At 45.6% G+C, this 15,791-nt stretch overlaps 1 protein-coding gene across 7 annotated transcripts; it reads right to left on the reverse strand.

Moving 5' to 3' along the window:
• Positions 1 to 12,967: 12,967 nt before the first annotated feature.
• Positions 12,968 to 15,763, reverse strand: LOC309650384 (thialysine N-epsilon-acetyltransferase-like). Of its 7 annotated transcripts, XM_082441656.1 has the most exons (8): positions 15,411 to 15,763; positions 14,245 to 14,396; positions 14,083 to 14,134; positions 13,863 to 13,946; positions 13,662 to 13,763; positions 13,479 to 13,519; positions 13,234 to 13,345; positions 12,968 to 13,149 (listed from the first exon to the last, which is right to left on the reverse strand). In XM_082441656.1, the coding sequence occupies exons 1-8, from the start codon at positions 15,484 to 15,486 to the stop codon at positions 13,100 to 13,102; spliced, it is 669 nt and encodes a 222-aa protein (XP_082297782.1). In that variant the 5' UTR covers positions 15,487 to 15,763; the 3' UTR covers positions 12,968 to 13,099. The 7 variants fall into 7 exon arrangements, with proteins under 7 accessions (XP_082297782.1, XP_082297781.1, XP_082297785.1 ...); XM_082441655.1 differs by having other exon boundaries at positions 12,968 to 13,345; positions 15,411 to 15,756; XM_082441659.1 differs by having other exon boundaries at positions 12,968 to 13,345; positions 14,283 to 14,396; positions 15,411 to 15,749.
• Positions 15,764 to 15,791: the final 28 nt, after the last annotated feature.

Genomic DNA, 15,791 nt, shown 5'->3' on the forward strand with positions numbered 1-15,791 from the left:
AGAAATAGGGGACTCTACATCTCACTTGGGAGTAGAGGAGCCCTGGTCATTTAAATCTAGAAGGGTTCTTGCATGCATATAAGATGTGAGATTTCTAAATGCTAGGACACTGCTAAGAATTTGAAAAGAGTAATAAAATTTGTAGAAGACCCCAAACTTGAGATGATGACAAGGGAGAGGAACAGGGACGACTGAATAGCTGGAATCGCTGGTCTACCTCCTATTTTCTCTCTCTCTCTTTTTTTGGCCAAGGCAGTGAAAGCTCTGAGCCCTAACCACTGGACTGCCAGGGAATTCCCCACCTCCTATTTTCTGTCTTCACTGAGGAAGCCAAAGCTATGCGTTCAATCCTGTGCTCCCAATTTTCCTACCTTCTCTCCTGTTTTTCACATTTTCAAAATTAGCAATCCCTAATTTTGAGTAAGTCCAATTTTTCAACTTGTTCTTTTGTATCTGAGCTTTTGGTTTTATATCTAAGAAATCTTTACCTAATGTCCTTGTCTAGAGTTTTATAGTTTTTATTTTACATTTAGGTCAATGATCCATTTTGAGTTAAATTTTGTATATGGTGCCAGATACAATCAAACTTCATTTTTAACCTATGAATATGCACTTCTTTGAGCACAATGTGTTGAAAGACTATCCTTTCTCTACTGAATTGCCTTTTCGCTTCTTTCAAAAATCAGAAAATGCAAACTAATGTATAGTGACAAAAGGCATTGGTGGTTGGTGGAAGACTTTTGGGATTGATAGAAATTGTGGCGATGGTTTGTTTTATATGTATGTCAAAACTTAACAAATTGTATGCTTTAAATAGGTGTACTTCATTGTATGTCAATTATGCCTCATTAGATTTTTTTAAAAATTAGGGGTTTCAAAAATATATGAAGAACTATTCCTGAGCTTTGCAGGAAGGAACAAAATATGAGCTTAGGAGAGAAAACACCAAAAATGTACACTTGTGTCACTCCCACCTCAGAGAACTGATCAATCATAAACACTTAATACACTGTTTTTTCCTTAAATCTAAACCTAAAATTTCACTCTTGATACCAGCCGTCTTTCTCTTCTTTCGGGAAAGGATCTTGTTATGGAGTCTTACTACTTAGAGCCTTACTTCTGCCCAAGGCATTAGTACTCCTGGTACTGCCTAGCCTCTTACTTACCCATGCTTTAGCCTTCTCTGCCATTCCCTTCTTTGGTAATATTTTTTCCACTCTTCATTCAGCTCCATCAATACGCATTCCTACTCTTCTCCACTCACATCTTCTATTTGCCCGAATCCCTCTCTTCCCTTTTGGGTTCTTCTCTTAGCTCCTTTTTTTTTTTTTTCTTTTTCTTCTTTTTTCCTTAGCTCCTTTTTAAGTGTCCTCCTCTTTTCTTCCTTTATAAGGATTTCTCTAAACATTTCATCTAGCCTCTACAGCTGACTTTATCCAATTCTTTATCCAAAACGTCTATCTCTAAGCTTTAGAAACAGTTTATCAAGAGAGAGTTAGCTATTTTCAAAACATTTCAGGGATGAGATAAAACATAGTGGAAGAGAATCACCTGCCTGCCTCTTTTGTGAAGAGATCCCCACTCCTAGATACACTCATTCACGAAGGATATGTCTAAAGCTCTAATCCAATTCTCCTCCAACATGTCAGGGTTGGCCCTCAGGCAGAGGTAGCAACATTACCCTGGTTTTTCAAGCTACCATGATCCCAAGGCAGAAATGCAAAGCTCAGAATGGAGTTTTCCCTCACATAACTCAGCAGTTCAACTAAACGTCACTCATTCTTATACTTCTAGGGTCTTTTTCCTTCAAAGATTCTCCAAAACAAGCTTTCTCCTCAACTTCACATTCCAAGTCAGTCTCTGCTCCTTAATTCCACCCACATTACCCCAGTATTTTTCCTCCAAAAATACCAGTGGTATAAAGTGAGCTCCTAGTTCTGCTCAGTCCATGCTCATTGAGAAGATAAGCAGAGGAGGGCAAGAGCAGTTGAGTGAATCTCTAGAAGGCTACCTAGATCCAAAGGATAACTCAATTCAATTCAATGGCCAGGGCTTATGGAGCTTTGGCTTATAGAGCCTAGGACTGGACAGAGGAAGTGAGAGTCCTAGGTTCCTAAGTACTTCACTTTCCTCAAATTATAAGATACAAAATTAGGTCCCACCTTCAACCTATCTTCTAGTCCTGGGTTCTCAAAATAAAGGAGGGAGTTCTAGAAGAAAATCAGGAAGGGTCTGGATAAAAATCACGTGTTGAAGGTGAGGATGCCATATTCCTTAACAAAGGAATTGGAATTGGGATATCCAGGTAAGGTCTGGAAAGTTGGATGACTGTGCCCTGGAAGGTGAACAGATATTTCATTTGGGAGAGCACCGCTTAGAGAACAAAACACATTAAGTTCTGACAGAAAAGGAAGAGCTGATGGGATAGCTAAATGATAACTTAGATCCCAGATCTGACATTTGCAGTTCTATCCTGGAAGAAGATCAACAACACTAGGACCCAATTCTGAGAGGGATGAAAAGAACCTTCCCAAATTTATAGTTCTAGAAGCAATGTAAACACTCCTTGAACCACACTGAAGTTTGCTGAGTCATGAATATTAAAATCAGCAGCAAGGACAGATTGGGCAAGTATCTATATGGCACTGAACGTTGAAGAAAGATTAGTCTGAATTTAAGGATTTACTGTTGTTTTCAACTGAGGCATGGGGCAGAAAATGCTAAAGTGGCCAGGACACAAAATCCACATTACCTGGCTTCCAGCTCAAGTCCAAACTCTATTCTCTGATTCAAAGCATCCTAGCCCCAATTCACTCAATCAAGTCTATCACTGCCATAGCCCACAGGAGAAAAGAGAAAGATTCAGAGACACATTTTCTGTTGGACACTTATATGTGGAAAGGGAAACATGTCCCTTCCCAGCAGTCTCACACAGTTAATTTGAACTGGATACCAATCTTTCCCAGCTGTGTCTGACTCCCATGCTTCCTAGAACAAAAGCAAACATCATATCTTGATCTCAGGCTTAGTTTAAGAATCACTTTTCTTAGGGATGGGAAGGACCCAGATGAAGGACAAGATACTGTGGGAAATGAGGCTAAAATCTTATGAGGAAGGGTATTTCAATAAAGGTAATGCAAGTTTGGGGGAAAAGGATATAAGAGACAAATGCACTCTATCAGAATCAGAAAGGAATTAAGAAACTTTGCCAAAGAAAACAGAAATGCTATGGAGGCAGGCTAGAAGAAAAAGTCCCATGAGTTAGGAAAGTATGCAGAAAAAAAATGACAGAAAGAATCAGCTGGGAGCTTCCTTCTTCCATCTTAGCTGGGTAATGGAATAGGTAGTTTCTGGGTATTACACAGAAATATTAGGATAAAAAGCTAACGACTTATATTGAGAGGTTAAGTTAAGATAGATGTGGGTACCCACAGGCACTGAAGAATATAAAGAAATCTGGCGAGGGAAGTAAGGCAGAAATGAATAGGCATTTAGAATGGGTCAAAAGTGACTACACTGAGCTTACCAGTCGAAGTTGGGGCAGAAACCTACTCCAAGGGCAAATATGAGACCCTTTCCAGTTATAGCAAGATATGACTTCACAGGGAAGGAGTTCAAGAAAGTCATTTCCAAGGGCACGAAGGTGGAGAGGTCTATTATGGGAGGAAAGGCTTGAGGGGAAGTGAAGGAAAGGGGGTTCTTCTCCTCACAAGTAATGTTATGATAAGATAACTCTGCTCTTGCTCCTCAGGGTAAAATGAGAGAAGACAGGAATCAGGAAAGTCTCTGAGACAATTCCAGGCATAAAGTCCAAAGAGGTTCAAAATAACAACAGTCACATAAAGAAAAATTCCTGAGAGGCAAGAGGGGTCTCCCTCTGGCTTAATCTAAATGGGAAAAAAATGTCCTAAAAAATAAGATTCAGAACAGATTTAAAAGGTGGTAATAAAAGGAGTTCTAAAAAACCCAATCCTGGGCAACGGGGGACCTGAAGTAAACAAGGATCTTTTAAAGATAGTCTCCTTCTCCTTTAAAAAAAGGCTAGTGGATTCCCAAACTGGGCGAGTTGGCCAAAAGTCTTCTAGAAGTGGAAATCCTTAAGAAGAAGATTAACAGATGGAATCCTTGTGAGATCCCCTTTTAGAGATCAGGGATATGAAGCTTACACTCCTCAAGATGAAGAAACTGTATGAATGATCTAAATGTATGAGGTCAAAGTGAGATGACAAATACAAAACCATCCCTGGGTAAAACAGTAGACCAGCTAGTCTTGGAATAAAGGGGTGGGGTGAGAGACTTGAGAAAAGGTGCCACCTTATGGCTATGAGGCAACTAGACGGCTACAGCCCAGAGTTCCTGAGGTCAAAGATACTAAATGTCATAAACAGATTCTGACCGTTTCTCCTTGGGGTGGGAACAGAAATATAAGATGAAAGTGGGGTGAGTCTTCCAGAGCCAGTAAGCAGAGGCCTCTCCGAGGAAGATGAAAAGATCTAATATGGGACGGCCTTCCCAAGGGGGTAATAGTGGAGAATAAAGAGAATTCTCCATGTGCTTGGACTGTGGGGAAGACGTGATTCAGATCCAAGGTAGATCTTCTACCAGAGACAGGAAAAGTCAACGAGACGCTGGGTAAATGGGGTCTCTTCTGGGGGGTTGGGAGGGGAGCTGAACCAAGTACAATAATGCCCTGATGCTCAATCCCGGAGATGCGGGTAAAAGCAGGTGTAATAGAGGGCTCAAAAATAAGAGGAAGGGGTTAACTTCTAGAGGTCTCCCCCCAGGACGGCCGCGCGTGGGAGCGTGGGTCTAAGGTTCTAAGGGTCAGGGCTTAGCTCCAGAATGTCGATCCCGCCCCACTCTTCCCTACTCTGGCTGGAGGGAGGGGGCTGAAGACCGCGTCCCCGGCCAGCGCGCCGCCTCACCTTGTAGAAGGCCCCGTTGGAGCCGCGCACCTCGACCGGCAGTCCCGGCTCCACATCCCCCCCAGAGGCCAGGCCGCCCATGGCGCCGCCACCGCCTCCGACTCCCCCGGCGGCGGCTGCAGCAGCGCTCTGAGTACGGGCCGGGCCAGGTCCCCGGCGTCTCCCCGGAGGAGGAGCCGGAGGGGGAGCCGCGGGGGGCGGGAGCCGGGCCGGCCCCACGGCGGCCCTGCCACAGCCAACGAGCAGGGGGCCGGGGCCGGGCCGCTCCCCGTCCGCCGCCGCCGCCTTGGTCTCCGCCACCGTGAGGGAAACGGCCACCGCCGCCGCCGCTGCCTTCGTCACCTCAGCTTCCGCCCGCCGCTGCCCCCGCTGCTGCCTCAGTCCCGGGACCCGCTGCTGCCGCCGCCGCTCCACGGCCTCCACCTCCCCCTGCCGCCGCCGCCTACTGCGCAGGCGCACCGGGCACCCGCCCGCCGCGCGCGGGCCCCGAGGGCCAAGGCGCAGGCGTTAAGGCTGGCGACCCAGCTCGCGCTGGCCAGCGCATCAGGGCTTCCACACTCCTCTTCACTCTCTCACGCCCCCTCCTGGTCGCTTACTTGCGCTTGCGCAGAACCAGACTGGTTCTCTTTCCTCGCCACCCCACCTCTCCACGGCCCCTGTCTCTTCCTTTTACCGCCCCACAACACTGGGAGCTAACCAATCATGGGGAGGGAGGGACAGCGCTCACTCAATCGGATTGGACTTCTGATGCTCCTGGTCAGACCACACCCACTTCGCCACGGTGCGCTCCAGCAGGCTTGTACAAGTTAGGGATGGGCATGCGCCTGAATGATTGCTTGGTCACTTTCCCCACCTTTGTCTTTCTTGGTGCGCACGCTCCGAAGGAAAAAAAAAAAAAAAGGAGTTGTCGAAAGGCAAAAAAAAAAAAAAAAAAAAAAAAAAGGGCCTGGTGCGCACGCGCTGGGCTTTACAGTCCACAAGGCGGACTGGACTCTCTAGAGCCTCTGTATCTCTGCACAATGCGGTTTAAGAGTCACGTTCTTGCCTTGAGAAGATTCTGGTCATGCATACAAAGAAAGGTTAAAGAAAGATTTCAAGGCAGTACCGAAAGGCAAATGCAACTTAGCACAAGATTTGATATCTAAATGCGGAGAAAATCCAAAAGAGGAAAAATTGTTACAGAGAAAGGATAGTGAAGGGGAAACTTAGGATTCGTAAACTAAGATAAGTAAGAAATTTCGATAGAAGTGAATAAAATAGCCAAGAAATTAGGATCATGTGTTGTGCAGTAATCATTTAGCAAATATTTATTTAGCCCTCACTGTGTTCCATCCACTGTGGTAGGTCGTAAGGATACAAAGACAAGATGTGGTCCCCAAAACAAGGACTTTATAATATATTGGGGAAGGAGCAGACAAACACATTTAAACAAGTAAGTGCATGGAGTTCATTTGAACATGGGATAAAGATAAGGACTAAGTTTTGAGGGAATCCCAAGGAGACGAACAATGGTCAGTTGTTCTTCAGAGTGATAGGGAAAGACTACTGCAGGGGAGGTGATGCAAATTGAGATTTGAGGGATAAATAGGCATTTGCTAGAGGAAAAGTGCAGTAAGAGTATTCTTGAGAGAACAAGAACTACAATGGTGCAGAGGAGCAGAAAGAACATGTCCTTTGGGGAACCACAACTAGTTCAAATAGCGTTTGGCTTGAAGTAGGGAAGCTAGACTGTGAAGGACTTGTAAATCAGGTTAAGGAAAATGGTCTTCACTTTATCCATACTGGAGAGCCACTGAAAGATTTAAAGCAGTAGTATAATGTAATAAGATTTATGTTTTACAACTGTGGGGAATAGATTAAAGAGAAAGGGCATCCCAGAAGGCAGTGAGAGCTGTGAGGAGCTGTTGCAGGTGAGGAAGATGCTAAGGACCACCTCGGATTAGGGCTGTGGGCAACAGAGGTACAGGTTGATTTGAGCCTGTTAAATTTGCAATAGAATCAACAAGAATTGGTGATAAGGATGGGGTGGAGTCAGTGAAGAAGTGGGAGGAACACAAATTTCTACCTTGGATTGCTGAGTGCATGGTGATGCCAGTCATGGAAGAGAGAACATACGAGAAAAAGTTTTGGAGGAGAAGTTGATGAGTTCAATGAGTTTGATTGTGCTCTTTGAGTTTGAGGGTCCACCATCCAGGTGGTCATGTTCCCTTGTCTTCAACAAACTTCTCTTTCAGATCCCAATTTAAATATAATTTCATTAGCCTTCCATTATGCCCACACTGGTTTAGGTCCCCTGCCTTACACTGCCAAAGCATCCCATACTCCTTTGTGGCACACATCATGGTTGTAATTTTAATCATTTATCCAGCGTCTGTCTTCTGCCATCACACTATGAGTAAGCCCTATGAGATCAGAGACTGGGTTCCAGGTCTGTTTGTCCCCAGCATTGTATACTCAGTACTTAGCACAGTTCCTGGCACGGCAAATATTAACTGAAGGAACCAATGTCCTGTAGGTCAATGGACACACAAGTGTGTGGCCCAGGAGACATCTGGGCTAGAGAGGTGAATGTGAGAATTATCAGCGTATTAGACATAGTTAAAGCTATAAGAGAAAATTAGATGTCTAAAGAAAAGTGACTTAGAAATGGATTGGGTCCATGATAAAACTCTCAACTACAACAGTATTTAAAGGGCTGGCAGGGAATTCCCTGGTGGTCCAGTGGTTAGAACTCCATGCTTCCACTGCAGGGTACCGGTTGGATCCCTGGTTGGGGAACTAAGATCCCACATGCCGTGCAGCGTGTCCAAAAATTAAACAAAGAAACAAATAAATAAATAAAGGGCTGGCAAAAGAAGAGGTGCCTTCAAGAGTGCCTGAGAAGGAACATCAGTAAAGAGGGTAGCAGAAATAATAAAAGGGACTAGACTATCAGCAGTGATTCTGATAAGGAGTAGGGAGGGAGAATTAGAGAAATTAAGTGGGACAGATTATCAGGAGTGCTGGCTGTCAGACTAAAATGTTTGGGTTTGGACCCTTAAGCAACAGGAGTGGCTGAATTTTGTCTTGGAAATGGCACCATCATCAATTTCCAAGCCTCTGGCAGCAACAGTCCTCTCAGATTTGACTTTTGCTCTTTTTCATCTGCTTTAGTCATTGTTCATTCAGGCCAAGGATGAGAGTGGGAAAAGGGGGAACAGCATTTCAGATGGGGAAATGGCATGTACAGAAGGCCCAGAAGGGAGACTACAGTGCATTTGAGGTACTGGAAAGAGTCTAACATGGTCAGAACTGACTTGCTGGGGAAAAAAGGCTGGAATAATATTTCAGATAATGGGGATTTGGGCCAGAGCCTGGAGGGATTAGCCAGAAGTTTGGACTTTGTGCTGACAGCAGTGGGAGCTGTGACTGGATTTTCAGCCAATTTGCCTTTAGGTGAAATTGCCTGTAGGTGAAATTACTCTAGCTGGACTATACAGAATGTGTCAACAGAATGCCCCAGCTTGCCTTAGGACTTCTTTTTCTTTTTTTTGGCCGCACCGCATGGCATGTGGGATCTTAGTTCCTGGACCAGGGATCGAACCCATGCACTGTGCAGTGGAAGCATGGAGTCTTAACCACTGGACCGCCAGGATAGTCCTGCCTTAGGACTTCTAAATACACAGAGACATTGAGAGAGGAAGATAGAAAGATGGATAGATTGATAGATGGATGGCTAGATAGATCCTGAAAATGAAAGTTACAGATTGAATGTTGAGACTTGCCCCAGACTCCCTCTTCACCCAGCTCTGAGATTACCTACAACCAGGCTTACACCCTCCAGGCAGGAGTTTGGAAGCATCTTCTCTGGGAAATCTAACCAGACAAGGAAAAAGACCTAATGGTACTGACATCAGGGGTTCCTCAAGGAAATGGCCTCATGGCTCACCCTATAGTAAAGTTCACGGTCCACCTGCCTCCCTACATCCCATACAGACACACTCACAGTTTCCAATCAGTACCTTAGTGTCCCGATCTTAAATATGAGCAGACAACTGAGGATTACCAGACATTTGAGGAAAGCCTTTAAAATGAAAGATGGAGGCCAAAACAAAGAAAGAAAGTTTAGAAGAAATACAGACTACACAAGGAGAAAAACATTTTTTAAAAAACCTATGATGAATATTCTCAGATGAGAAAAGGACATATATCCATGAAACAAAAACAGAATGTTTTTAAAATGCAGAGAATAAGAGAGCTCTTAGAAATTAAAAACATGAGAGCAAAAATAAAAATTCAGTAGAAGGAGGTATGTAATGTACAACATGGTAAATATAATTAACATTGCTGTACGTTATATATATGAAAGTTAAGTTCTCATCACAAAAAAATTTTTATTTCTTTAATTTTGTAGCTATATGAGATGATAGATGTTCACTAAACTTATTGTGATAATCACTTCATGATGTATGTAAATCAAATGATTATGCTGCACACAAACTTATACAGTGCTGCTATGTCAATTATATCTCATTAAAACTGGAAGAAAAATAAATAAATAAAATCAATTAGGGAATTTAAAAAATTTCAGTAGAAGGGTTGGAAAATAGAAATTAAAGAAATCTCCCAGAAAGTAGAGCCAGAAAATGAAGATGGGGAAAAAAGGAAAGAAAAAAAATCTTTTTTTTAAATTATGGGATTAGTCCATGGGATTCAACATCTGAATAACAACAAAAGTTCCAGAAAGATCACAGAGATAATGGAGGGAGAAAATCACCCAAAAAATAATAATAAAAATTTTAAATGTTTCCATAACTGAAGAACGTGAGTTTCCAGATTGCAAAGACCCACTGAGAAAACACTAAGACATTTCCATGGAAGATTTCAGAATTCTAGGATAAAGAGACGCTCCTAAAAGCTGTGGTTGGGGAAAGAGGGAAGGAAAATAAAAATAAGCTTCATACATAGGATTCAGAATAAGAAAAATTTCAGGTTTCTGAACAGCAATACAGCAAACTTTCAGTTTCTGAAGCTTGAAGACAATGGAGAAATGCCTTCAAAATTCTTAGGGTAAATTATTTCCAATCTAATATTTGATACCCATCCACACTGTCAATTAAGCACAAGAGCAGACCAGACATTTTCAGACTTGTAAGATTCCAACAAATTTACCTCCCAGGCATCCTTTCTCAAGAAGCTCCATCAAAATAAACCGAGAAAGGTGAGTACATGGGTTCTGGGAAACAGGCTGTCAAGAGAGGGGCAAAGGTCCCTAAGATGGATGTGAAAGGGGACTCCAACAGTGCAGCCTAAAGATCAGACTGTGTGCTGGAGCAGGTCTAAGGGCTCCGTGAGAAAGTTCTTCAAAATGAAATAGATCAAATTCCTTACGTGTTTGTATATTCTTAAGAAGAGATTAACATAACTAGGGGAGAATTGGGGGATAATTTAGAGTACACAGAAAACTAAGCAAATGAATAAAGGAGACAAGGCAAGTATTAATTTCAGGGAAAACAAAAATGATGCAAGAAAGAAAAACACCTATAACAATCCACATGGCTCAACTGTGAAGAGCATTTGCATAATCATAACATGTAAACATGAAACACAGATCCATCCAGAGTTATGATATAATATTGGAGGGATGGGAGGATGGGAAGTAGGGATGGGGTGAAAGAGGGGTTGGAAAAGAGGGTTAGCAATGGGAGGTCAATACTAGTGCTCGAAACAGAAACATCAAGAAGTAGCAATAACTGGACTTCCCTGGTGGCGCAGTGGTTAAGAATCCGCCTGCCAATGCTAGGGGACACGGGTTCGAACCCTGGTCCGGGAAGATCCCACGTCCTCGGAGCAACTAAGCCCGTGCGCCACAACTACTGAAGCCCACGCGCCTAGAGCCCGTGCTCCGCAACAAGAGAAGCCACTGCGATGAGAAGCCTGCGCACCGCAACGAAGAGTAGCTCCCACTCGCCGCAACTAGAGAAAGCCCGTGTGCAGCAACGAAGACCCAATGTGGCCAAAAAAAAAAAAAAAAAAGTAGCAATATCTGTATGCCATTTTGAATTTGAAATATGAAGGTGAATACAAAACCCCCCCATAACAATACAATTAAAAAACTCAATTGAAAGTGATTGACTCTGAAGAGCTGGGGAATTGGGAGACTACTGTTTTCTTATATAGGTCTTGTAGAGATATTTGACACTTTAAATACTATACTGTATATCTATGATTAAAAAAAAATAACCCCATGGAAGGGGGGTACTTACAGAAGGAGGCTGGGAGATCAGTTAGGAGGTTATAGCAATTTTCAAAGAGAGGTGATAGTGGAAGTGGGGTTAGGGATGTGGACAGATTTGAGAGATATTTTAAGTTATCTCTATTCTTTCTTTAAAAATCCCTCCCCCTAAATGCCCTCCCCTCTGTTCTCCCTGGAATGGACAGAACCCAGGTGATTTTCACTCCATACTAGTCAGCCCCAGCACTTAATAGAATCACCCTACAGGAGGTTAATGAAGTGATGAGTGGGTGGGAGACCATGGGGTGGCTGCAGAATGGATTGATGCCGGGGTGCAAAGACACCCTATGAAAACTGGTAAGATCTGGGTCAGGGTGAGCGAATAACAAAAAAACAAGTGTAAACTCTGAAAAGCAAAGACAAAACAGGACGGGGGCAAGATACATTTTGGAAATATTGTTTCCTAGTTCATAATCTTTTCTTCTGCATTAGTATTTAAAGTTTTATTTATTCATTTTTCTGAAGTACTACATGGGCGAGGCACAAAATTCAGAAGATCCAAAGTGGCATGGGGAAAAGTCCCCTTCCTCGCGTTACCTGGACACCCAGTTCCTCTCCCTGGAAGCAACCACTCTCTGCTTGTTTGTGTGTCCTTCCAGAAATAATTCATTCTGAGTTAAGTTTAAAAAGTGCCATCAAAAGATAACTTGTTCATGTTTAAAAGATATTCATCCCTGCCAGATTAGATGAGCCAAGGGCATGAAACTGGATTCTTCTTGCTCCCATCTGTGGAAGGGGCAGACAAGCTTCATTATTTCTCAATCAAGTTTGTCCTAAAGGCCCATCTGTTGTAAACTCATTTTAAGGGCCCAAAACTGGCACCACTCTGGAAGAATTTGGGCCTTTGAAGTGTTGTTTGGCTGAATTGTATTTTTTTTTTTTTGAATTTTAAGATGGATCTTCAACTCTCTAGGCTCCATTGATCCTGTGTTTTACAATTTACACATTTATGTTACCTGCTGGTCCACTTTCAGTGTCTAAATTATGACCATTTAACCAATGGTTCCTCCACAAAAGGAGTAATATGTTACCACTGGAAGTGAGGATGTGTTTAATAACTTAGGAAGATGTTTCTGATTTATTGTTAAATGAAAAAACAGGTGGCAAAAGAGTTGATCCCATAAATCCCCACATAATTAACTAATTATATGTATATATGTACATTGAAAAAAATCTAAGGAATCAGTACCAAAGGGTTAAGAGTAGAGATGTAAGTAAGGCTATGGATTTTATTTTTATATGTCCCTTCAAACTTCTCTACAACAAACCTGCATTACTTGTATAATAAAATATTATGAAAGTAGGAAATGAACCTGTTTCCCTTCTTGTCTCCATGGGTCCTAAAGGTTTGTTCTGGTTCTGCTGAACTGAAAAAAAAGGCTTTGTGACTTTTGAAAAAGAAAAAGCACTCGCTAGCTGAGCGGATTTTTTAAAAGTTGGGGCCAGTGGTCCTTCCCAGTGTCCCTAAAATGCCGCCACCAGGTGGCAGCCTGTTCCATCTGTTGAGTCGGTGGGCCTGCCTCAGTCTCGGATTCCACACAGCCCAGTCCAGACACTGGAGGCCTTTGTCTGGGTCCCAAACCTGACCAACAAGCCTGATATATATGCTAGAGGCCAGAGCCAATACTCTGGTCCATTGTGGGTGAAAGTCATCTTAGGCCCACTTTTATCCCCAGGAGCAATATCCACTGACCAGAAAACACTGAGGAAGGGTCGTAATAGCTGAAGCTTGTCACATCCTCAATTCCTCCACCCAACACCACATCAACACATAGGAATTCTCATTTATTTTTTACCCTTAACAAGGAGGTGGGAAGGCTTGCCTCTTCCTCACCTCTGTTCTTTCCATCTGGGAATATTCACCTCCAACCCTCCTTCCCTTCCTTCCGGGAGGCCTTGGTCAGTGGAGACAGTCTCTGAGGACTGCTTGAGCTGGTGGGGATGAAGAAGCTGAAATGGAGATCCCCAAGGGATGGCGTCACTTTCCTGCCAACTCCCTCATCGCCTCTCCTTCAAAGCGAAAGCAGTGCCAACCTTCAGCTTCCGTCAGATCTTGGGCTCCTAGGGCCTTATACAAGTCCGTAGCCCCCTTGTTCCAGTCTAGGACTGCCAGGCGGAACTGGGAGCAGCCCTTATCCAGGGCCACCTGTGGGAGAAGACACCACTCACTTTCCTGGGTCAAAAAGGAAAAGACTTTCTCGCCCTCCATTCAACCCAGGTGCCTCCCATACAGCTTTGCTTTGCCAGGGCCCAGCTTGTAGCTCCATCCCTCTCCTCACCTCAGCCACTTTTTTGATTATTTTGGAGCCAATGCCCTGACCTGATGTGGGGAGAAAAAGACAAAAAGAGGGATTGTCTGAGTTGAAGGGGATCAGAAAAGACCATAGGTTAGGATTAAGAGGCAAGGGATGGTGGTCCAGTCTATGGGTTGCTTTTCTCCCAGCCTGGCCTCTGCCCAGTACCCCGATACTCTGGCTTCACGTAGATGTCTTCCAGATAAATGTTTCGTCCCTTCCATGTGCTGTAGATGAAGTAGTATAGCCCATAGCCCACCACACAGGGCCCTGAGAGAGAAAAAAAGAAGGGTCAGGCCGCTGGGCACCTGGGGGAGAGACCTTTGAGGCTGACTGGAGAGGGCGCCTCTGAGCTAGGAGTGCTCTTACCCTGTGGCTCCCCGGGGGCAGGAAGAATCTCTGCTACCAAACAGTGATAGAAAGGATTCTCTCCAAAGCCATCTGCTCTCAGGGCTGCAGAGATCGGAGTTGTGACAAAGAGATAGAGACAGAAGGCCTGGGTGTGTGCCCAGTCTGGAGTTACTGCCTGGGGAACCCATCCGTCACTTCCACCCCAGCCTCCGTCAGGACTCAGGTGTTGGGCCCGTACCTTCTTCACTGATCTTCACCTGGTCTGAGAGTTTCTCGTACTCAGCGAGTTCCTACAGCGTGCGGACAGAGGCTAGATTAAGGCAGGAGGAGCCCTGGGCGCGCTCCTCCCTCTGCTCCCACCTCCTCCTTCCCGCCCCCACTCCAGCAGCGCCGCTCTGACCCCCTCTGGGACCCCGGTTTCCGGCCTGCAGCCCTCACCCGAATCAGCCTCAGGATATTTCCACAGTCTCCCTTCTTGGCTTCTCGGATCAGCACGGAAGCCATCCCGATCTCCACCGTCTGGGACCGAAGTCCAGGATCCCCACTTCCGTTCTGCAGGACCGGGCGAAGAGCAACGGGGACCCTTTAAGGGGCCTCCAAATTCGGATCCCGGAAAGCCGGGGGAGTGGTGGGGAGCGAGGTGGTGGGGGCGCCGCGGGCTGGGAAGCAGAAGCCCGATTCCGGCTGCCGCGGGGCCGAGAGAGTGGTGGGACTAGCGGTCCTCACGGCCTGGTAGCCCCTAATTTCGGGCCCCGCCAGCGCGCACCTGCCAGCCAATCAGCTGGCAGAGCAGGCATGTCCCCGCCCACCCGCCCCGCCCCGCCCCCCCACCCGCCAGCTCTGCCCCTATGGCCGGGTATCTAGACCGCACTCCCCGCAGGGGTCAAGGCTGGACTTCCGAGGCTTCCTCGTTGTTGTTATCTGGGTGTTCCAGCCTCCGTTGGAGAAACCCCACGGCTCGAAAGATACCTCCTTCTTTAACTGAAGTGTGCAGTGATTACCTGCTCTACCCTTCACCCCAACTCACCCATTCCAGCCCATCCAGACTCGGGGTGAGCCCCAAGACCTCCAGCTCTTGCCTACTGGCTCAAAGTGTTACTTCTCTTGGGGGCATTTGTATTTTAAGATGGGTCAGGGAGAGGGTGATGAATTTCTACCGGTAAATGGTTAGGCCTCGCAGTAGACGGCTAAGAGAAGATAATGGGGGGAAGGGACCAGGACTCAGTATCCACTGACTCACACGCAGAGACAACACCTCCCTACGCAGCAAGCCTCAGAGGCCTGGGAAAATACTGAGGGAGGAGCTCAGAGCAGATACCAGGCACTGTGCCTGGATCATCTCCATTCATCCTCATTCACAGTAGCTCCGGAAAGTAGGTATTTTTTCACATTTTGCAGACAAGGACACTAAAGAACACAGGTGGGGTGACTTGCCCACAGTCACCCAGCTAGTATTTGGGATTCCATGTCTCAGCTCTAGGCCTTACGGAGGATGCTACTTGGGGATCCGGGCATGACTGTTTCTAGATCTCATGTTTACCTTACCCCTTTGAGGCCCAGACTTACCCGGGGCGAACGGCGCCCCCAACGCCCCCAGCAGCAGCAGCAGCAGCAGCAGCAGCAGTAGCGCCCCTGGTGTCATAGCCCGCCCGCGTCGCTCAGTGAGTCCGCTTGGGTGAGCCGCCAGGACAGCCAGCGCAGGGGAAGTGACGAGGCGCCCAGGAATGTGCACCTGTTATTGGGGGGCAGCCCAGCCCACCCGCCCCGCCCCGCCCCGCCCCTGGGACTTGATCCCTCCCCGAGCAACTGCCAAAGCCTGCTACCCACAGATGGCAGACAACACTTCAATTGTATAAATAGTCTTTAATTGAGAAAGCATGGAGTGGAGACCGGTCCCCTGGGAGCAGAGCCTTTTTTGGGTACCTGACATCCAGCTGAGGTAAAGCA

This window comes from Balaenoptera physalus (assembly GCF_965194825.1).
Source record: "Balaenoptera physalus genome assembly, chromosome: 20".
In the NCBI taxonomy this organism is placed as follows: Eukaryota; Metazoa; Chordata; class Mammalia; order Artiodactyla; family Balaenopteridae; genus Balaenoptera; species Balaenoptera physalus.

Coding starts and splice junctions, on each gene's coding strand:
- LOC309650384 (XM_082441655.1), bottom strand. CDS start 15,486: ATGACACCAGGGGCGCTACTGCTGCTGCTGCTGCTGCTGCTGCTGCTG. Junction 14,135..14,244: donor AAACCGGGGTCCCAGAGGGG/GTCAGAGCGGCG, acceptor CGCACGCTGTAG/GAACTCGCTGAGTACGAGAA. Junction 13,346..13,478: donor TAATCAAAAAAGTGGCTGAG/GTGAGGAGAGGG, acceptor CTTCTCCCACAG/GTGGCCCTGGATAAGGGCTG.